Genomic DNA, 22,575 nt, shown 5'->3' with positions numbered 1-22,575 from the left:
TTCCACCACCCATACACATGCACACATATGTGCTGTCTAATCCCCAGGCACCTTTCGCCCACCTGCATTTCCTCTTGCATCCCCGCAGTCTTTGGCACTGCTTTCCTTAGGATGCTCAGCAGCTCCTGCACACACACCCAGCTGGTACTCGCTCGTGCTCTCTGTCTCTGAATGCCCCGTGCTGTAACCAAGCTGTTACTTGTTCAGTTCAGTCATGGGTGTGTCCTGTCAGACATACATCTGCAGTCAAGTGGCCCAGAACAGGACCAGCATGTATCAGGGTTAAAAATGAATATGCTGGGAACGTGCCTCTTCTCTAAACTCACAGCCTGATATCATAACCCCCAGTAGGATCAGTCTGTGGTGTAAAGAAAGCTGTTTGTGGTTTTCATTGAAGGAGAGCACAGGGGAGGAAAGTCCAGCCCAACACCTAGCCCTTCAAATGAAGTGACTTGTCAAGTATGCAACTGTGGCAAGGATTTGAGAAGCAGTAAATTTAGCAGCACTCACTTCCACTGACAACCTGTCATGTGCTTGAAACATAAATAGTGGTGGAGACAAATCACTGCTGTTTTCCTATTAAGCTTTGGCCCACTGGCCCTCTAGCTTGCCAGCAGCATTTCTACCTTGCCTGCCTGTGTGCCTTGTCTCAGGGACACATGTGCCTCCCCATTACAGGCTTTGGGAGAGTCAGAACAGGAATTATCATGCTGTTATTTCCTGGGTGTCCTTGGTGTCTGTATACTTGCTCCTCAGCTGATGGATTTCTCGCTCAGGCTGTGTGCTCCTAGCACCTCCTACTTCCACCCAATGTTGAGGAAACATAGACCCTCTCCTTAGAGGGCTTATGGTTTTCACCCCTGCCCCTGGTTTCTCCACACAGACTGGCAAGGTCACACTGATGGAGTAAATGAGGCACTGATTTGAATAAAAGGGTAGAGGTGAAGTTTTCCAATGCACCTGAATGACTTACGGGCACAAATGCCATTGAAAGCCAATGGGTCTTGTCCTGTTAAAGCATTTAGTGGCTTTTGGAAACCCTGCTTTCAAATATCAATTATTATATAACCATTTAATAAAACATGCCATCAGAAGCTCACATAAATCTTTACAGAGATGAGAGACATCCCTTATTGCTTTAAACTAAGGAACCAGGGATTCAGTATATTTCACCTTCTTCCCTCTCTCTTATCAGTTTTGATGCCTCTTCCCCTCAAGGAAGGTGAAATCATGCCAGTTGTTAAGGTGGCCTGCTCTGTGCTGTTTAATTAGAGCAGCTTGTGTTTCAGTTGCAGTGAAAGTCTCACAGGTGTGCAGTTGCAGAGGCACTCTAATGAGACCTCTGCCTCTCCACGAGCTGCGCGGAGAGGAGCCAGAGTCTTCCACATAAAGCGGATGGTTTTTCCTGCTTTCTTGGGTCTTTTGGCTGACTGGGCTCTTGTTGGAGCAAGATGTTTCCCTTCCCCCACGGAATCAAATGAGTCTGGGGAGTGGAGAGAAGAGAAATAAGTGGATTCCTGTCCATGATGGTAATGGGGAAATTCAGAGAGGCGAAGCCCAGTGAGACACATTTTGATTGACACGATTGGCCATGGTTTTCTCATGCCAGCTCTGTTACAGTTGTTGGAAATTTTATGTAATCATCAGAACAAGTATTAAGGAGTTGGTATGAAGGCAGTGAAATATCTTTTAGGTTAGTCTTCAGACCTCTTCCTAAACTTACAGGGTAAGCTGTAAGAAGTCAGAAAGGAGTTGTTTTGACACTGTTTCTTCTATTTACAGTTTTCCACTTTTTCCCTTTCTTTTACCTATATTCCTGGGAAAGCAACCCTGCTTCACAGCCAGGATTTTCAAGTGTGCTGGTGGGCAACAGCTGCACTAGCAATGGGAGTAGCAGCATCAGGGAGCTACAAGACCTCAAAATCAGGGTCTATATTTCCTCTCTGCTTGCTGTCCCTGTAGGACTGTGCAAGATGCAATATTAGGCACAGAGCAACTGCCTTCCTTCTCAGCCACTGCCTTGCAAGTTTGAGAGAGAGAGTCTTTATTCTTTGGGCAGCAAGAGAGTGGCTAAATGCATAAGAATTAAATATCCTGGACCAAAGCAATAATTTATCTGGACTTCTATCACTATGAATCAACGGCAGACACTTCAGATGATAATATCACAGGAGCCAGCCCAATTGATCAAAAGTCTCTGCAGTGTGTGAGCCCAAACAATCTCTTCCTGGCACACCCCCCCCTCCTCAAAACCTTTGTAATTCTCACCTCGATAGATGGCAATATTTGATGCCTGCTGAATCCTGAATTCAGCTAGGTAGTCTCATCTCCTGATCCTTAGTTGTGCTCCCCCATGAAGTATTCCCTTTTCTTCTTCCACCAGGAGCAGATATGGGGGATGGTGTCAGGAAATTACTATGCTGGATCTAATTGAGAAACATTGCAGCAAGGAGAGGGGTCAACAGAAAAGCAAACAACGATTTTTCAAGAAGCTAATCCACCTATACAAATATTGGCGCCAGGCATCACAACACTCTGGCGTGTTTTTGAAAGGGTAAATCTTGCTAAGGGGTGGCTTAACTCTTTGACCTCATTTCCTCAGTTGAAAACTACACCAGTTTAAAAGCTCAGTGGCTAGATCCAGGCTGATACAGAAATCCCAGTATTTAGGTTTTGTTTGTGAAGTTGGTGTTCAGAGTAGCCTCTCTGAAAAAAGGGATGAAATACAAGAAATGTCGTCTTGCAAAATGAAAGGAAATTCAGGGGCCATGGTATCTGGTCATGAAATGTTTGGCTCCAGCTTGCAGAAAAAAGAGTCACAGGAATGCCTAAGCCTCTGAGTTAATGTTCTTTCCCATTTAAAGTAAATTTGTGTGAATTTTCCAAGTTTCAGACATATAAGAATGGAATTCTGTGGGCTAAGTTGAATCATTGAGGAGGAGGGGATTGTCAATTTTTTTAAAAAAATTTAAGTTTACTTGAAGTTCTGGGTTTATCCTTACCTTCTCATCCCAAGAAGCACAAGTGGGCATAGGACAGAAGGGAACAAACACCTTATATTTAAAACAGAGGAAGGTTCTGATGGATGCCTACAAAAGCAAGCCACTTGATTCTTGCACGATAGTATATTGAGCATGTCTTGTGCTACATAAGACACAAGAGACTTTGTAAAGAACATAATAAGGATTTTTAAAGATGCCACCACACACAGACCAACCCCTGTAGTTCCTAGATTGAGAGACTGGCACAGTTGGTACCAGTGCGTGCCATTGCACGAGGTTTCCCTAAAGTCTGGGGCTGACATAATGATTTGTGGAATTAAACTAGGGACTGCACTGCAGTCCATCGTTGCTCTTCACTGGCAGGACAGAAATTATACAGTTGAGTCAGGCTTCTTGCCCCAGAAGTGACTTGTTGCTGCCAGTCCTTTCTTTGGTCTTGTGTTTGAGAGGAGGAACTTGTCTTCAAACCATACAACAATGTAGGACAAGTGTGTTGTCCAAAAAAAGAAAACTTGTAGGAAATTGAGTACATGAGGCCAAATGAAAGGAAACCATCTGACAGAGTCACTAGAGACTGCAACAGTTGACTGCTTGCTGTTGTATTTCAGTCCCCTGCATCAGCTCTGGGCTTGCATTAGCGTCTTGTGATCTTTAAGAAAAGATCTATTGATCACACACCCACACTCCCACAAACACACCCTGATGTTCCTCTTGCCAGGGGCAAGGGCTGGCCCATCCTCTTCTTGTAAGTGGTGGAGGAAGAGGGCACAGGACCCTGCAGTGCTGACCACTCTGCTGGGAGTGAGATTGGCGTGCTGCCATCCTGTGTGCACATCGAACAAGTCCTGTGCCTCAGCTGTCACTGTCTGACCTTCTCTTTTCAACCTCCATTTCATTAGCTGCTCCAGCACTGTCCTCACAGCCCTGATGAGATACCAGCTCCTGCCTTCCTAAGGCTCTCAAAAATGTGGTGATGTCTCATTGATTCATCCAGCTAATGATGACTCCTATCTCATGTTGTACCCTTCGAAAGGCAGCAGGCAAAAATTTTGTGATGCAGAAACGGTGCAGCTATTGGTTTGTTCATGTTTATATGTCATTTTCTTGGCAGTAAAATTAAGGTTTGGTGTTTGGTAGCATAGTCATGACAACTTGCATTGCAGTATGCAACAGTTAGGGAGTATAATATTGTAGTTGTGACATTACATGACTTAATTTACCTCATGGTTCATAATTTACTTTATACATTGGCTTCATAGCCAAGTTCTGTTCGAGAGTAATTAATCTATCCAAAAAAATGCTGTTTATGTTCATTTAAAAAGTGTTAACAACTTTGGGCTAAATTCAGTAAGTGATTTGGAAAAAAAAGTGATCTTCAACATGAAATCATTTGATTTAAATTGCATTTCAAGCCGAGGCAGAACACTAATTTCTTCTTCTGGTTCAGCAAAGAGAAGAAGAAAACCCCTGGTCAAACAGAAGGCTATGAACCAAAGTGGGTCTGGATTTTTTTTCAGGGGATGTGTCCTGGGTTGTAGTTTAGGGTGTATTCTATCACCATCTTCAGTTAATGGCCCATCAATGCCTTTTGCATGACTCAGAGATAACTCCCTCCGGGCGTTATCTCTCTCTTTAATGGGCCATTAAGGCTCTCTTCCATGACTCATCATCCCATTGTGAGATGCTCCGCCCATGGGGAAGAGCCAAGCATTCTCACCTGGATATAAGCTGGGATTTGGGACAGTAGAAGCAGCCCTCTCCCACTGGATTCCCAGAGGACCAGACCTTTCTACAAGATTTCTGTTTCACGAAGACCACCTCGTCTGGACTGTTTCCATCACCCTGATCAGGTTGTATTCTGACTCTGTCACTGGTTTTTCTTTTTGTATTTATTTTATTTTATTCTATTTTATTTTCCTTTTCTTCTCATTAAATTTTATTTCTGACTTAGAGCCTCTTACTTGGTTTGTTTTTAAACCACAACATATTTTTGGCGCCCAACGTGGGGCAGAGGCAATAAGAAAAGTCAGAAATTACAATCTTATTGAGGACACCTGTCTGTTATGATGCCCAACATGCTTACATGTGTCTTATACCTATCTCTCTATATTTTTCCAAACGTGGGGCACTATCTGCCGGCATTAATACTCCTGCATAGACCAGGATATGGTACTAAAATTGCTTTACTGGTCTATTATGTCCATTGCTTGATAAAATCTGAGGCAATGAACATTATTCAGAATATATACCCAGTTTTGTATTCTTGTTCTAGTCTAGGATGCTACGTCTGGAGCCTCAACAATCTCACCCAGCCCCTGTGGGGAGGAGTAAAGAATGATTTTTTCCAGCTTTTCAGGAAGGACACAGCAGTTTTTGAAAATATTGAGTACCCTCTGGATGCCAAGGACAGCATAATGTTCTTGTTAGTCTTGCTTGGTTTTCTCTGTACAGCCTGCACCATGCTTAGAATCAAAACACTGCATGGTGTGTTGGAGCATGTTCTTAAGGAAGTAGAAGAGGTAAAAAGAAGCAAAGCAATAACATCGACGACTACACAGACTCTCACAGAGGAAAAAGGAACCAAAAGTGCTGTCAGCATCTCCACACACACCGTCACTGAACCGGAACAGCCTAAACCAGTAGCAGTTGCCACCACTCAGAAGAAGAAATCAAGGAGCAAATCAGTCCGCATAGCGACTGACGAGGATGGAGCAGGACCTTCGCACTCAGCTGAAGAGACAGAGACAGAGATCATCACCCGCTCTCTATCTCTGGGTGAGCTGCGTGACCTGCGAAGGGAATTCACCCGTCAGACCAACGAGTCCATCCTCACCTGGCTGCTCCGCATCTGGGATGCTGCAGCCAATGACACCATTCTGGATGGAACTGAGGCCAGGCAACTGGGATCACTGTCCCGGGATGTGGTCATTGACCAGGGAATTGGAAAAACCCAAGAAACTCTCAGCCTCTGGCAGCGACTGCTAACAAGTGTGAAAGACAGATACCTTTGTAAAGAAGACCTCCTAGTGCACCAAGGAAAATGGAACACAATAGAACAAGGTATCCGATGCCTAAGGGAATTGGCTGTGCTGGAGATCATTTTTGCAGAAGATGAGAGATTTCCTAAGAGCCCAGATGATGTCCAGTGCACATCACGGATGTGGTTGAGATTTGCACGGCTTGGACCAGAAATGTACTCACGTTACCTGGCAACACTGCAATGGAGAGAAGGTGAGGACAAGGTGGGTGTCCTGGCTAATAAACTAAGGATTTACGAGGACACTGTCACCGCCCCAGTTCGTGCCCATGTCTCATCTGTGGAAACAAGACTGGCTGAGCAAGTCAGGAACTTAATTGAAGAAGGCCATCAGAAACTGAAAAAAGAACTTAAGGAAGAAATTTACGATATTTCACCAGAGCCGACGAGAGTCTCTGCGATTAGGAGCAGGCGTCCCCCAGCCAGGGAGAGAGGATACACACCCCGAGGTAACCTTTGGTCTTTTCTTCGGGAGCATGGAGAAGATATGAAGAAGTGGGATGGAAAACCTACCTCCTCCTTAGCAGCCCGGGTACGTGAACTGAAAAGAGAAATGCCTACAACAAAAAGCTCATCTAGAATCAGTGTTGCTCCGGTCTCTCGTGCACAGAACTCCAGACGTTACAGGAATGATGATATGACTGATCCTCTTGAAGGAACCTCAGCAACTCATTTACAGGAAGAGAACAACGTATGCGATGACCAGGAATAGGGGGGCCCTGCCTCTAGCCAGGAAGAGGAAAGGGACAATCGGATCTACTGGACTGTGTGGATCCGATGGCCTGGCACATCTGACCCACAAAGATATACGGCATTGGTTGACACTGGGGCCCAATGTACCATGATGCCATCAAGGTATGTAGGAACAGAATCCATTTCTATTACAGGAGTAACAGGAGGGTCCCAGGAACTGACTGTATTAGAGGCCGAAGTGAGTTTAACTGGGAAGGAGTGGCAGAAACACCCTATCGCAACTGGCCCAGAGGCCCCATGCATCCTCGGCATAGACTATCTCAGGAATGGATATTTCAAAGATCCAAAAGGATATCGTTGGGCTTTTGGGATAGCCGCAGTGATGAAAGAAGGCATCAGACAATTGAATACCTTGCCTGGTCTCTCAGATGACCCCTCTGCTGTGGGACTGCTGAAAGTAGAAGAACAAGAAGTACCAATTGCCACAGCAACAGTACACCGTCGGCAATACCGCACAGACAGAGACTCTGTGATCCCCATACATGAGATGATCCGCAAACTGGAAAGCCGAGGGGTGGTCAGTAAGGCCCGTTCACCTTTCAACAGCCCGATTTGGCCGGTGCGTAAGTCCAGTGGAGAATGGAGACTGACGGTGGATTACCGTGGTCTGAATGAAGTCACGCCACCACTGAGCGCTGCTGTGCCAGACATGTTAGAGCTTCAGTACGAGCTGGAGTCCAAAGCAGCAAAGTGGTATGCAACCATTGATATCGCCAACGCCTTCTTCTCCATTCCTTTGGCAGCGGAGTGCAGACCTCAGTTTGCCTTCACCTGGAGGGGCGTGCAGTACACCTGGAACCGACTGCCCCAGGGGTGGAAACACAGCCCCACCATCTGCCATGGACTGATCCAGGCTGCACTGGAAAAGGGTGAGGCTCCAGAGCATCTGCAGTACATTGACGACATCATCATATGGGGGAATACACCAGAGGAGGTCTTCAAGAAAGGAGAAGAAATTATCCAAATTCTGCTGAAAGCTGGTTTTGCCATTAAAAGAAGCAAGGTTAAGGGACCAGCTCAAGAAATCCAGTTCTTGGGGGTCAAATGGCAGGATGGTCGTCGCCAAATCCCCACAGAGATAATCAACAAGATCACAGCCATGTCTGCACCTACCAACAAAAAGGAAACACAAGCTTTCCTAGGTGCCATAGGCTTTTGGAGGATGCACATTCCTGAGTACAGTCAGATCGTGAGCCCTCTCTACTTGGTGACCCGCAAGAAGAATGATTTCCACTGGGGGCCTGAACAGCAACAAGCTTTTGTTCAGATCAAGCAAGAGATTGCTCATGCAGTAGCCCTGGGCCCCGTCAGGACGGGACCAGATGTGAGGAATGTGCTTTACTCCGCAGCTGGAAACAATGGTTTGTCTTGGAGCCTTTGGCAGAAGGTGCCTGGGGAGACTCGAGGCCGACCATTGGGATTCTGGAGCAGAAGTTACAGAGGCTCCGAGGCCAACTACACTCCCACAGAGAAGGAGATCTTGGCTGCCTATGAAGGAGTTCAAGCCGCCTCAGAAGTGATTGGCACTGAAACACAGCTGCTTTTGGCACCCCGACTGCCAGTGCTGGGGTGGATGTTTAAGGGAAAGGTTCCTTCCACACATCATGCCACCGATACCACATGGAGCAAATGGATTGCCCTCATTACACAGCGCGCCCGCATTGGAAACCCAAATCGCCCTGGGATTCTGGAAGTTATAACGAACTGGCCGGAAGGTGAAACTTTTGGATTATCGTCTGAAGAAGAAGAAGAAGAAAAGCAAGTAACACGCGCTGAGGAAGCCCCACCATATAATGAGCTACCGGAGACTGAAAGACGATATGCTCTGTTCACTGATGGCTCCTGCCGAATTGTAGGAGCTAACCGGAAATGGAAAGCTGCAGCATGGAGCCCCACACGACAAGTTGCACAAGCTACCGAGGGACAAGGTGGATCGAGTCAAGTTGCAGAGCTTAAAGCTGTCCAGCTGGCTTTGGAAATTGCTGAACGAGAAAAGTGGCCGAGGCTTTATCTCTACACTGACTCATGGATGGTAGCTAATGCTCTGTGGGGATGGCTGAATCGCTGGAAAAAGGCCAATTGGCAGCGCAGAGGAAAACCCATCTGGGCCGCTGACATTTGGCAAGACATCGCCGCCCGAGTAGAGAGGCTGACCGTGAAGGTTCGACATGTGGATGCCCATATACCCAAAAGCCGGGCTAATGAGGAGCATCGCAACAACGAGCAGGTAGACAAAGCTGCCAAGGTGAAAATATCACAAGTGGATCTAGATTGGCAGCACAAGGGAGAATTATTCCTAGCTCGTTGGGCCCATGATGCCTCTGGTCATCAGGGAAGAGATGCAACATATCGATGGGCCCGTGACCGAGGGGTGGACCTTACTATGGACAGCATCTCACAGGTCATCCACAGCTGTGAAACCTGCGCTGCAATCAAACAGGCCAAGCGAATGAAGCCTCTGTGGTATGGTGGACGATGGCTGAAGTACAGGTACGGGGAAGCCTGGCAAATTGACTATATCACCCTTCCCCAAACACGCCAAGGAAAGCGGTACGTGCTGACCATGGTGGAAGTCACCACTGGATGGCTGGAAACCCACCCTGTGCCTCATGCCACTGCCCGGAACACCATCCTGGGCCTTGAAAAACAAATCCTGTGGAGACACGGCACCCCTGAGAGAATTGAGTCGGACAATGGGACCCATTTCAAGAACAACCTTATAAACACCTGGGCTAGAGAACATGGTATTGAATGGATATACCACATTCCTTATCATGCACCAGCTGCCGGGAAAGTTGAACGGTGCAATGGACTATTAAAGACTGCCCTGAAGGCACTTGGTGGGGGAACCTTCAAGAATTGGGAACTAAACTTAGCCAAAGCCACATGGATAGTTAACACCCGAGGGTCTGTCAATCGAGGTGGTCCTGCCCAGTCTGAACCCTTACATACAGTGGATGGAGACAAAGTACCTGTGGTACACATGAAGGGCATTTTAGGAAAGAGTGTTTGGATTAATCCCACTTCAGGCAAAGGCAGACCCGTCCATGGGATTGTCTTTGCTCAAGGACCTGGCTACACTTGGTGGGTAATGCAGAAAGATGGAGAAACCCGTTGTGTACCACAGGGAGACTTAATTTTAAGTGAGAGCAGTGTGTAAGGTTTCATTCTGTATGTATATATGCATTCATCTGTAAGAATGTATTGATTTAGGCATGTTGTAGATGGTAATAGAATAAGGGGTGGATTGTCCTGGGTTGTAGTTTAGGGTGTATTCTATCACCATCTTCAGTTAATGGCCCATCAATGCCTTTTGCATGACTCAGAGATAACTCCCTCCGGGCGTTATCTCTCTCTTTAATGGGCCATTAAGGCTCTCTTCCATGACTCATCATCCCATTGTGAGATGCTCCGCCCATGGGGAAGAGCCAAGCATTCTCACCTGGATATAAGCTGGGATTTGGGACAGTAGAAGCAGCCCTCTCCCACTGGATTCCCAGAGGACCAGACCTTTCTACAAGATTTCTGTTTCACGAAGACCACCTCGTCTGGACTGTTTCCATCACCCTGATCAGGTTGTATTCTGACTCTGTCACTGGTTTTTCTTTTTGTATTTATTTTATTTTATTCTATTTTATTTTCCTTTTCTTCTCATTAAATTTTATTTCTGACTTAGAGCCTCTTACTTGGTTTGTTTTTAAACCACAACAGGATGGTTGCCTTTCTTTCTGGTGTTCACATGTGGATTTTGAATGGAAAATCTAATCAGCTGCTGAGATGAAGTGGTATACTGCACACCTGCTCCATCCCCAGGCTCAGGGCTCTGTGTGAGTGTGATGACCCTTAGTGGTCATTTCTAGAAAAGAGGGGTTGGAAATTCATAGATACAGCAGATCTGCTGAGGCTGCCTCAGCAGAAGACCCCACCCTGACATGCACCCACAACTGGGATGCAAACTGCATCTGAGCTGTCAGATTTTGGCTTCCAGCTCCTGGGCAGAGTCAGCAGCAATGGGCAAGTCATCCCAAGTGATTTGGTCAGTGCTGTCCCGAGAGAGAGCACAGAGACATTGTTCAGTCTGGGGAAGCTGCTCTCAGCCTGGAGGGTTTTGTTTGCATGCCTGGAGTTTGAGAAGAATGAGCCCATGAAAATCACGGGCTCTCTTAACCCTGGGCATGCCAGCAGGTGCTCATGTTCCCCAGCCAGGGAGCTCCTCGGGCGCTGTCTGTGGCTCAGGAGGCAGGGCAGGCAGTTCTGCACATAAGGTGCAAGTATGATTGCTGACGAGCAAAGTCCTGGTGAACGCCAGGGGAAACCATGCCAGAGTGTTTCATCCCTGTCTGACTCATTCTCATTCATGAAGCCAGAGCCAGGCCAGAGCCCTCCCTGGCACTGCTCTAGCTTTTTGGTTTATGTGTAATAGCTACAGACCTGAGGGCATGGGAGGCATGAGGCCAGCTTAAACAATAAATACCCTGCTGTGCCTTGCTGCTTAAACAGAGTAATTACTGCCTTACTACATGTGACCCCTCTGTTCCTGTCCCTCTGGCAGTTGTTATTTCATGGCTCCCTTTACACAAGGGATGGCTGTGCTTCTCTCCCAGCTGTACATCTCTCTGTCTGCCACTGTCTCTCCTCCCGTCTTTCTCACTTGCTCTGTCTCAGTGTGTTTCTCTTTGTCAGTAGCTGAACACCATTTTCTCTTTTTCTCAGTCACTGAAGAATCTCACTTTTTTTTGCATTTCTCTCTCCCAGCCACTCTCCCTCTCTTCATTCTCCCTCTGTTTTTTCTCTATCTATTTTTGTCTTCTCTCAAGCTTTCCCCATTTCACCACTTCCCATGCTACTCTAGGTTTTCTGCCTGTCTTCCTCACTATAGCATTGTAGCACTAGCTGTCCCTTTGCTTATCCACCATCTGCTTCTCTCTACTGATCTCTTTGCTAAAAACAAGCCTCTTCAGCTAAGGGATGGGAAAAAATGCCAAGCTCATTGCAATCTGTGATGGCTGAGGAGACAGGGACTGATAAACTAAAACTTCAAAGTTTCAAATTAAAAAAAGAGAAAACCCTCAGCTGGAGGTAAAACAAAAAAATCATGTCAAAGGCTCCCTTAGCTATTTTTGTCTTTCAAAAGCCTGTTCCTAGGGAATAGAAGGTGCAGAGGGAAGGAGGAAAGTTAGGTGAGCAAAACCTCAAACACTAAATGGAGAGTACAGAGATAACAAAACCTGCAGTTCAGCAATAGAAGTTGCTACACACAAAAAACTTCAAATGGCATCCATCGATTTCCAGTCTTTTTTATCTCCTTGCATCTTGTTTTAGGCCCAACAAAGATGCATAACCCATTCTGGTCCCCTCTCTTAACAGCTACAAAGATGCTTGGAGGGAAAACAAACATAGGAGCGGGGTGGATGATCTCTTTCTCCACATGCCAAATGCAAACAGATACTTAAAGCAGATCTGAATTTCAGTTTAATTTAAGACCACATCAGTGTTAAAAAAAATATATATATAAATAAGAAAACTATAGTAATCTCTGCACGAGAAGAATCCCAGTGTTGGATGCACGGACAGAAGAGGAGATGGATAAAACAAAATGTGGCTGCCACCACTGGAGATCAGCTTCCCCTTTGGAGATGTAAGAAACTAGGGCATTAAGGGAAAGGCCTCTCTGGAAGAGCATGTGACTGAATGCATTGCTGACCCTGACTACCTGAAAACGCTGTCTGCACACAGTACAAGTGGGATTTTGTCTGGGTGTGTGTCATTTGTAGAAAGGAAGCATTTAGCCTTTGAGGAAAGAGTGATGGTGTGTGGTAGTGCAAGGGGCCATTTAGGTGGAGGTGACAAGGGCCCATAAATGCCTGGGGAACATGTCAGTCTGTGTTTCTGCACACACATGGGTGGATTTGCAGATATAAAACCCAATAAAATACAGAATATAGCATGTATATATACATATATCATATCTATAAGAGAGCACAGGCAGGTGTGCACACCAACAAAGGCAATATGCAGAGCCAATGGGGTGTACAAGGCTATTTCCAGAGGGTAAGGGGAAAGGAGGGCTGCTTGCCAGCAGGCTAGCATAGCCAAGCAGATTTGCTGTTCAGCTTCATTATTTACTGGGTCCAATTAGGAAGCTAGGGGATAGGAAATGTGGCTGAGGCAAGCAGGCCTTCAAAGCCTTCCTCCTGCACACATCAAAGCTGCTGCCGCAGATCCCTCTGCAAAAAAGGCTCTGCCAGCTCCGAGCAGCAGCAGCTGCCTGGCTCGAGCTGCTCGGGGTCGTTCCCTCTTGGTTTGATTGTCAAGCCTCCTGGGCTCGTGCTCTCTCTATCTCCAGCCTCCAGAGCAGAAAGCTCCTTTTTCTGAATTACTGGGACAGAGTTAAGGAGCTACAGCTTGGCAAGATGGTGTTTAATGGGGCCGTTGCAACAAACCAAGCTAACTATGAATATGTGAAAGACAAAAATACCTGCAGGGAAGCAGGTCGCCTGAAGTCGTGCAAGGGGATGGTTTGGGATGAGAAGAGCTGCACTGAGTGAGAGTCATCCACCTAGGGAAACCTGAAAACCAACCCTCACTGGGAGAGGGCTGCACTGAACTAGGCAGAACAGCCAGGAGACAACCCTTGTCAGCAAGGAAGCTTTGGCAGTACAGTCGGAATTTCATCCCTTGATAATCTGCTCAAGGCAAGTATCTTCCCTTAATGGGAATGGAGTGGCTCGCTTGCCAGGAGCTGGCAGTCCCTCTTTCACCTAATAGAATATGTTCATTGTTATCAGTACCAAAGAGCATTGTCCAAGCCTTGTCCCTCCCCACTTTGATAAACTGCACAGTGACAACCATCAGTTCCCTACCAAAGCTGGCTCCTGTGCAGAAACATTTGTAAATTCACTCGATGTATAAAGCTCTGTTTCTGCTCCCCCAACCCCCTGTTTGCCTTAGAGGTTAGAGTTAATATGACTCACCTAATCTGGCTGCCAAAGTGAATTAGTGAAAACATCTCTACAGCTCTGTGCAAGATATCACAACCTGACATTTCTCTAACACACTGTGATACATCTTTCCTCTCCCTGATCTGTACTACAACACCTCAATTTTATATAAATGCTTTTTGTTAGAAACGGTTAATGTGCTCTTATAGGGGACAAGGCAGTATGCAAAAGGGTTTGTCTTGAAACTGAGAGTAGCTCAGTTCTTGTAGCAAAATGTTGATGCTCAGGGCCACCAGTGCAAAGACAAGAACAGTGCTACCACTTATTCAGAAAGAGACTGTCACTGAAACTTTCCCTGAAGTGTTATGCTTATATGTTTGTCCTAGACCAGGGGAATGAGGAGCTGAATAGGGTTATTGATGTCTTTGATGTGCCTTTCAGAACCAAAGTCCTGCCTTTCACTTACTTCCAGGGTATTCCACTGGGCAAGCCAGCAGCTCATCATCTCTTGGGAGGGTTTCTGTGTAGCTGTGAAAGCTCTCCTGCCAGACACAGTACACAGTACATTTCAAGTGTGTGTATGTGTGCAGAGGAGAAGCTCAAAAACGTCATCCCTTGGGGAAGTATCTACCCTTGTAGGTTACTTTGGAGCTCCACTGATGTGGTTCTCTAACAGACAGACGTAACAGCACCCGTAATGAGGGTGCCACTCCATTAGAGCTGGTTAAGTCACCCTCAACCCTGTTTTCATTACAGCGACAGTCTTGTGACAAGGGCAAATTGCAGGAGAAGCAAGTCTCACTTGGAATGAACCCTGTGTATAAACAAGGCAGAACTGCAGAGCAAATGAGTTGAAAAACAGAGGCAAATTATGTTTTAACCTTTTCTTTGAGAGTCTTTCCCTGATGTCTGATTAACTTTCCAGTCAACTGACTGACCTACTAACTGGGAGTGCTGCTGTGAAAGGAGGGGAGTGTTGGTTGTCAGCTCAGTTTGGGGGTGGGATTTTTAAAGTGCTTTATTAGCAGGTAGCAATATGCCATAAGAAAATCTGGGAATTAAGAGAGTTCCCAGACAGAAATGATCCTTGGTGTAGCAAAACCAGAAGAAATGTGCTGCCTCTACAGACAGCAGCACAGTATAGGAGTTGCAATGCAATCCTTCATCTGTGTTCAGCCACAGCAACACCTCATCTGAAATGCTGTGTTCAGTTTGGGGCATCACACATCCAGAAAAATGTGAACATGTCAGAGAAGTCTAAAAGCAAAGAACAAGAATGATCAAAAACCTAAAAAACCTCACCTACAGAGGAAGGTTGAAAGACCCTGGCAATGTTCAGCCAAAACAAAAACAAAAACAAAAACAAAAACAAACCCAAACAAAGAAAGAAAAAACACCAACAAAACAAAAAAAAAACCACAACAAACAACCCAAGATGACAACTGAGGGAGGAACATAAGTGATTTAAAAGTTGATAAAAGGCTATTGCAGAGAAGGAGGGAATGATTTGTTCTTTTTGTCTGTAGTGGCTAAGACGAAAGTAATAGCTTTAAATTGCAGCAAGGGAGACTCAAGTCAAACTTCAGGAAACTGCTCCAGTGGTAAGGACACCAAAGCATAGGAACAGATTGTCAAGAGTGGCTGCAGAATCTCTGCCGCTGGAGGGCAGAGCATGGCAGTGTCCCCGACATGACATATGTGTCCTGCCTTGGAGATTGAGGAAAGGCTTAGATGGTGACTGAATCCCTTCCCACAGTGCTGTGACTCACTCAGCTCTGGTCTTACAGGGGTTAGGATTCCCTAACATATCCATGAGTTCCAGCAATAAAAAAACACCTGTGAAAATCCCACCCTGCTTCCTTCTCCGCTGACTCTCCACAGCATCAGTCCCAGTGCAGAGCAGAGGACTCAGAGCCATGTCCTGGCAGCAGGAGCCAACTTTGCCTCCTTCCCTTGTGCAAGACGCTGCTGCCGTGCAGGAAGGTCCTGCAGCAGACTGTTAGGGGACGCTAAAAACCAAAGCAGTTGTGAATTTTAGACACAGCAATGAGATTTCCACTACCTGAACATCTGGTAGGAACTGGAAAAAGAGACTGCTGATTAGCCCTGCTGAAAGAGAGGGGGAGCCCTTGTCTTTACATGACTTTAATAGGTACACTGCTGTTTTCATGCTGAGTCTCTGTGACAGGGAGTGGTTTTCCCCTAGAACGATTCTGAAAATTGTCTGTGAAAAAGAAAAATAAAAACGACAGAAAAAAAAAACAAACTGTAAGGGACACAGTTCTGAGCAGATTTTGAAGTTTCTGAAGCCCATCTCCAATGCTGAAGGCAGTTGCACACAGCTGACATCACCAGTGTGTGTGGCCAGGCTGACCTGGCCAAGGCACTGCAGCAGGTCTGTGCCTCTGGCGTGCGATTTGATGCAGGTGGCTCCGTGGGAAGTTCAGCTCCAGACTTACACACTGCTTTCATGCAATGCCATAAACCAAGGGGAACAGTAGGCACCATATGAGCTCCCTCAAAAACTGTAAGCACTTTTGTGAAGTGGGCAGGGTTTCAGAAGTGCTCAGCACCTCTTGAGCAGAAAATATCTTCTGGGCAGAGATTTTTTTGGAAAATCTGACTACTCTCTATCTTTTAGTCTTTTAGGGTTGGGGACTGATTTCTCTAAACAAATACAGGCACACAACTGGAGCTTTCAGTTTCCAATGCTGCAAAGCAGTGCTTACAGCCCTCTGAGAGGAGGAAATGTGGTTCAGATTCTTTCTAGGAGGTGTCTTACTTTGCTTTCTGAAGGAACAGGGTAAATATACCAATCCTAGTATTTCATGCTTCCCTGGCAAGTTTCATGCAATCAATTTGTTGTGTTTTACATGGGTTAACTTCACTGCCCTGCGCTAACCAGGAGGTGATGGGAGAGGGAGGGCTATTTGCTGCACTTTACAGAGGGAAAGCAAAGGAGTGACTCACTCAAGGTCACACAGTGAGTTGAAAGCAAGGCCACAGACCTCCCCCGATTCCTGCCCCCATCCATAACCCCGCCTGACACTCAAGTCAGTGTTTTCCAAAGTGCGTGAGTGAGGCAGCACGGTTTAAATGTGTCATTTCATATGTACGGTGGCTCAGGGATGCGTGATGATTATTGGTCTCCGCAGATCAAATTACAGTTTGTTTCTCTCAGTCGGGCTGTGTTGAACGGTAGCGTGATCTGATCGATGGCACTTCAGGGTGGTGGTTGCTCTGAGAGACAGAAGGACATTTTTCACAGTTTTGCAGTGGAGAAAAGGGTGCTGACAACACATCTGAGGACCCAGCTAGCCCTGAACCAGCACATCACCCACAGCGTGACTAACCTCTGGTGGTACTCAGCCATCACACTAGTGAACTTAGTCTGAGCTTATGTGGTGGAGATTTTGCTCCTCAGCCCGGGCAGCCTATGAGAGGCTATGTATTGCACCACCTGTGTGCTGCCTTCCAGATTTTCAGTTTTCCGTAATTAAAGGAAATACTGGTGTCTTGCTGATGCAGCTTCTGAAAAAACTCTTGAACAACTCATGCCTGTTGCCTGTTTGCAGACTCCATGTTGTGATTGCTCCTCCACAGCAATTTCCTAAGTGTAAAAGCCTAACAGAACCCCTTTCTGTATTTTTCTGTCCTACCAGGCAGGGAGTTTGAAGGTGAGGAGGAGTACCTGGAGATCCTGGGGATCACACGAGAGCAGTCGGGCAAGTACGAGTGCAAAGCTGCCAACGAAGTTGCCTCAGCAGATGTGAAGCAAGTCCGGGTCACTGTGAACTGTGAGTACACCACAGCTGGGGCAGGCCAGTGGGGAGAGCTTTGCCCACAGGCGAGGGTCACGTCAGGAGAAACAGAGATGCCTTTCTGGGTTTTGGATTATGCAACCTGAAAGGGAGGGCGCTGAGAAAACTATCTGCAATCAGACACTTGCCACAGGGTACGGTTTGTGCTTTAAGCCTGGTAATATATAAGAAAAGGTTGGGGGAGGTGTGGTACAGAGAGACAGACAGAGAGGGAGAGAGAGAAAGAAAAGCTGTGAGCTGCCCCCGTCTCTCCTCTCCGAAAGGCTGGCAATGCCTTGTTTTCACTCATTGATATTCGGGTGAACAGCAGCGTGAAGAGAAGCTTCACCAAGGCAGCAAGGAGAGATAAGGGAGGGCTCAGCTGGCTCAGAGCAAACGCATGCCTGCCTGCACCCAGCCATCTCAGCAGTGCCTACACAGCTATCACAGCCAGGGGACACGGGGCAGAGGCACGTGTTAATGACAGGGTGCAAAAACTGAACTTTTATGCTGGTTTCAGGTCATTAGTTTAAAGCTCTGTCTAAAACACTCTTCATGCACCAGTGCAATACAGAGAGGGGTTTTGGGCAAAGGATACAGCAACCCCCTAAAAGCACCAAGAGGCACAGTAAGCTGTGGCTTACTTCCACACCTGTGGATTTGGGCATGGATCCCGTCCCATATGTGCTTAGACAGATGTCCACTTCACTCCACTGGCATGCTCCTCTCACAGTAACACAAGATATTTCAAACTGATGTTACTCTTTAATCCTACACGTGTATATGTCCATCCTCAATACTTGCAAGGCTTATATTTGGCACTGCAGTGATGTAAAGTCAGCTATCCCCATGTACCTGCTTTGTTCCTTGCTTGGAGGCTAAACTTTGCAGCAAGGATGAACAAATGGGACGTATATCCTCTCCTGACCTTCTTCAGTTTAAATTGAGACTTAAACCAGAATATTAACTTAAATTGAAATTGGAGATGGCTACAGACATATTTCTGGGTGCATATTCATGCCTTGATTCACAGGTAGAACTGTTAGAGAGCAGGTTAGGGCAGAGAGCTGATGGCATCAAGTGTTTCAGGCAATACCAGTCTTAATCTGACTGTAGGTGATCATAGCACCTTTTAATACCATCCTTACTCTTCATTTCTTTCCCTTGGTTCTGTGTGGGCCATCCCAACAGATCAACTTTTCTGTCTTGCTTAGAAGTCAAAGTTATAGGCTCGCTGCAGCATCTTCCAAATAAATAGCTTTTTTATAGTCCCCTTAGAAATTAGGTGGCAGGGGTTTAATATCAGCTGCCTCATGGGCAAAATTTGGCATTAATACGAACTGTAGTAGCAGATTTGCTGCACTGAAAGTATAGAAGTGTCAAAAACAGCTGAGTTTATAAACTGGAGACTTTCCATGAGAACCAATTAATAGTTTCAAACACTCTGTGAAACATAATTTCAATGATGCTTTAATGTGTTTGAAACAGATTGTTTGTATAAAGTCAGAATGTTTGATTTTGATTTAGTTTCAACACATAATAAGTATGCACGGTAAGATCTTAAACATTTTAACTGTTGGAAAATATGAAAAAGTGATGTTAATATGTAGTGTAATTTGTAATGTAAGCAACTTAAAATTCCTTAAGAACAGATTTTTTTCTTTTGAAAGAAAGGGAAATAAATCTAAGAGACTATGATGACCATGCAGGAAAAAATCAGTCCCATTAGGGGAATGAAAACTAGATATTTTCATAAATCTTTCCTCATCCTGCTTTGTTAAACAACACCACAAGCAACAGAAAGCGGGAAAACCACAGTAAGTTTGAAAAATGGGGCCTGTCCAACCTCAGGAGCTTCCTGGCCATCTCTTATCATCTGCTGAGGAGCACTGTCAGCTCGGACTGCCGGAGAAAGCGTCTCACTTTGCTTTGGTCTCATACTACCACCTTCAGGCTTCCCAAGTAATTGCCCTTGCACCTCACAGACAGGGAAACTGAGGCCTGGGGAGAGCGGGAGGAGAACAGCTAACTAGGTGCAATAGGCTGGTTTGTTTTGGGGCTGCCGCCTGCCTCCGGGAGAGCACTGCACCACCTTCTCAAAGTGGTGAATATGGGAACTGCTCAGAGCAAAGAGCTGAGCTCCCTGGCAGTAGGCTGGGAAGCAGACGCTTGCTGGAATAATTTTCTATGACCATGGAAAGGTCAAAGAAAGCAAAGGTCTGCTCATTCTGTGACTCACCTCTTGTACCAGACTGATGAAATGGGAAGGTTTGTCTTGCTGTAGACAGCAAGAAGATACAGTGCTCAAACCAAAAAATCAAAGAAGAATGGTTAAAAAAACCACCTTTGCTATCCTTTTATTATCTCTGCTCCTTTTCAAATTAAAATATTTACACGAACACACAGCCTTTGAATGTAGGAACCTATTTATGTAAACTTATTAATATTTATGATGTTAGAGGGCGCACTGCAATATCCCTAAAGCCCTGCATAAAATCCCGATTAAGGTCAGGGAAGGGATCATACTGAGATGGCTAATGTGTTCACAAACAAATTTCCTTCCCTACATTCTCCAGACAGAATTATTCTTTTTGTTTGACTGACACAATCTTTTTTGCCTTTTTTTTTTTTTTTTTTTCCATTTTTGGCCTTTGAGTTCTGGGACAGATACAGATGGCAGAGAGTGTTTCATGGTAACTTGAGTCTCAGCAAAGTATCTGTCTGAGTCGCAGCCCTGTAATCTCAGGGTATGCAAGTATTAGTGATGAGAGACAAGGCTCTTATTCCTTGATCCCTCTCAGCAGCCAGGTGGAAATAATTCTGCCTTTTAACATGTAAAGCTTATCGCTTAATATTTTGAACATAGGGCTGGGATTGATTGTGCCAGTACCTACCCTACCTGGTATCCAGCCAGTACTGAGACCAAGCTCCAGCAGAGCACACCAATATATTTTCCAAGTTCAGTTTGCCCATGGCACAATGCTCAGACTTCAAAGTAAGCAGAGGTGGGAGCACTGTGCTGGTCTGTGGGCAAACTTCAGGCAGAGCACTCACAAGAAAGCCCTTCTGGAGCTTGCCACAAAGCACAATGTCCAAGAAAGCTTGATCAGGATTTGCAACCTTGGACACCTAAGGAAAGTGTCCCAACACTGGCTCTCAGAGTTGTACCCACAGCTTCTGCTAATGTTCTTCTCTTCTAGGCCGTTAAAGTATTTCTGTTTCATACATCTTGCCTTAGTCTTTTCTTATTATTGTTTTGGCATTAGGCAAAGCATTTGTATGGAATATAGTTTTCATGTTAGTGTTAAATTCCTTCTTTACTCCTTTACTTTTGCTGTCTTCCTTTACCCTTGATGAAGTCTTTGTCTCATCTTCTTCTCTCTGATAAGCGCATGTGATCTACAGATCCATAGGTAAATATTCGTAATTTGCAGAAGTCCATCGTTAACCTTAACTTTGCCTGTGTACGCCTATGCATTTAGGACAGAACATTATTGGACAGTGCTGAGAAGAAGCACGTGTAAGGAGTGCTGCTAATGTTGTCTATGAGGGAGAGATCAAAAAGCAGTGTTCTGCAGAGGAGCAGGAGGGAACAAGGGCCACAGCAAACAGCTGCCATGGACCTCCAGTAGCCCAAACAGTTGGGATGAGGCAGGCAGCCCTGACATAGTTTCCCTGTTTTGTTCCACCTGGAAGTGTGTGGACTGACCACGTGTTTCCTTGCTGCAGACCCTCCCACCATCACAGAGTCCAAGAGCAATGAGGCGGCCACGGGACGACAAGCCTTACTGCGCTGCGAGGCATCAGCCGTGCCCACGCCTGATTTCGAGTGGTACAGAGATGACACCAGGTAAGGCCTTTAGCTCACCTCTTCCCTCCTTTCTTTTTCAGTTCCTGTCATCCGCCCCAGATGCTCTCAAATTAATTGCTCCTTTCAATCCATTTGAGTCGCAATGTCCCATCAGACTCAGCAGAGCCAGCATGGGCATGGCTGGAGGAGGCAATTCCTTTCTGCACTGGAGTTGCTGAAGGAAGTGCAGAGGATGGAGCTCTTGCCTTGAAGTCTATTATGGGCCAGTACCCAGTTAATACAGTGTTCATGTGTTAAGTACCCCATGATACAGACCAAAAAGTATGTAGTGTAAGTTTTCAATTAGGTAATGCTGCTCCAGGCGCATTCTTCTAGGGAAAGGAACTGCTGAGGTATGAGATTCCCCCACCTGTGCGACCTGAGCCTCTCAGACTTGCATATGAGAATAAATGAGAAGAGAAAAAGGATCTGTCCTTTCTACCTGAGCATTCACCTGGCATTAAGAAGCTTGTGTTATTACCCTGCATTTTTGGGTAGCTAGCTCTGAACAGGGTGCCCAGGTCCAGGGGTGACTCAGCATATGCACATATTGCAAATCAGTGTGTTTCACTAGGAATATTTTGTTCAAGTACAGACTAGCCTTCAGCTGGCCATGGTGTGTTCATTTCCAGAGTGACTTGGTGCTGGATTAATGCTTCTTCCCTTTCCCTTGTCTTTCCTTGGTTCTTCACTGCTTTACCAGCGGCATTTAATCCCACTGAAATACAATGTTCCTGTTTTCCATCCATGCCTTCTTTGGTCTCTTTCCTCTCACATACCCTCCCTGCCTCCCTCTGTGCTCACCTGCCAGCTGGGCTGAATGACTTTGCTTTGTGCCTGGGCAGGGATTTCCTTCCCAGCACACAGCTGCCGTTGCACTATACACCTCTTCTCCTGTCTTCCCAGGATAAACAGCGCCAATGGTCTGGAGATAAAAAGCACGGGGAGTCAGTCTCTGCTGATGGTGGCCAATGTCACTGAGGAACACTATGGGAACTACACCTGTGTGGCTGCCAACAAGCTGGGAGTCACAAATGCCAGCCTATACCTTTACAGTAAGTACGGGAGAGGGAAGGGAGGCTCTCACAAAGACACGGCTGTGCAGGAAGCACATGGTGGCCAAAACTCAGAGAGACATCTGCCTGACAACCTAGTCCCCCTCTCAGACCTCCAGCCATGACCTGGCTTTCAG

The 22,575-nt window shown here is 46.1% G+C and overlaps 1 protein-coding gene across 3 annotated transcripts in view; it reads left to right on the top strand.

The window, feature by feature from the left end:
- LSAMP (limbic system associated membrane protein) overlaps positions 1-22,575 on the top strand; it is a 991,258-nt gene that overhangs the window by 944,293 nt on the left and 24,390 nt on the right. For all 3 annotated transcript variants that reach the window (XM_066340981.1, XM_066340982.1, XM_066340980.1), the window contains 3 exons: positions 17,396-17,530; positions 21,263-21,383; positions 22,290-22,438. In XM_066340981.1, the coding sequence (XP_066197078.1) occupies positions 17,396-17,530; positions 21,263-21,383; positions 22,290-22,438 (405 nt within the window). The remainder of the gene's footprint in view (positions 1-17,395; positions 17,531-21,262; positions 21,384-22,289; positions 22,439-22,575) is intronic.

The sequence above is a fragment of the Sylvia atricapilla genome, chromosome 2 (assembly GCF_009819655.1).
Source record: "Sylvia atricapilla isolate bSylAtr1 chromosome 2, bSylAtr1.pri, whole genome shotgun sequence".
Lineage (NCBI taxonomy): Eukaryota > Metazoa > Chordata > Aves > Passeriformes > Sylviidae > Sylvia > Sylvia atricapilla.
This window is presented reverse-complemented; position numbering and strand designations above follow the sequence as displayed.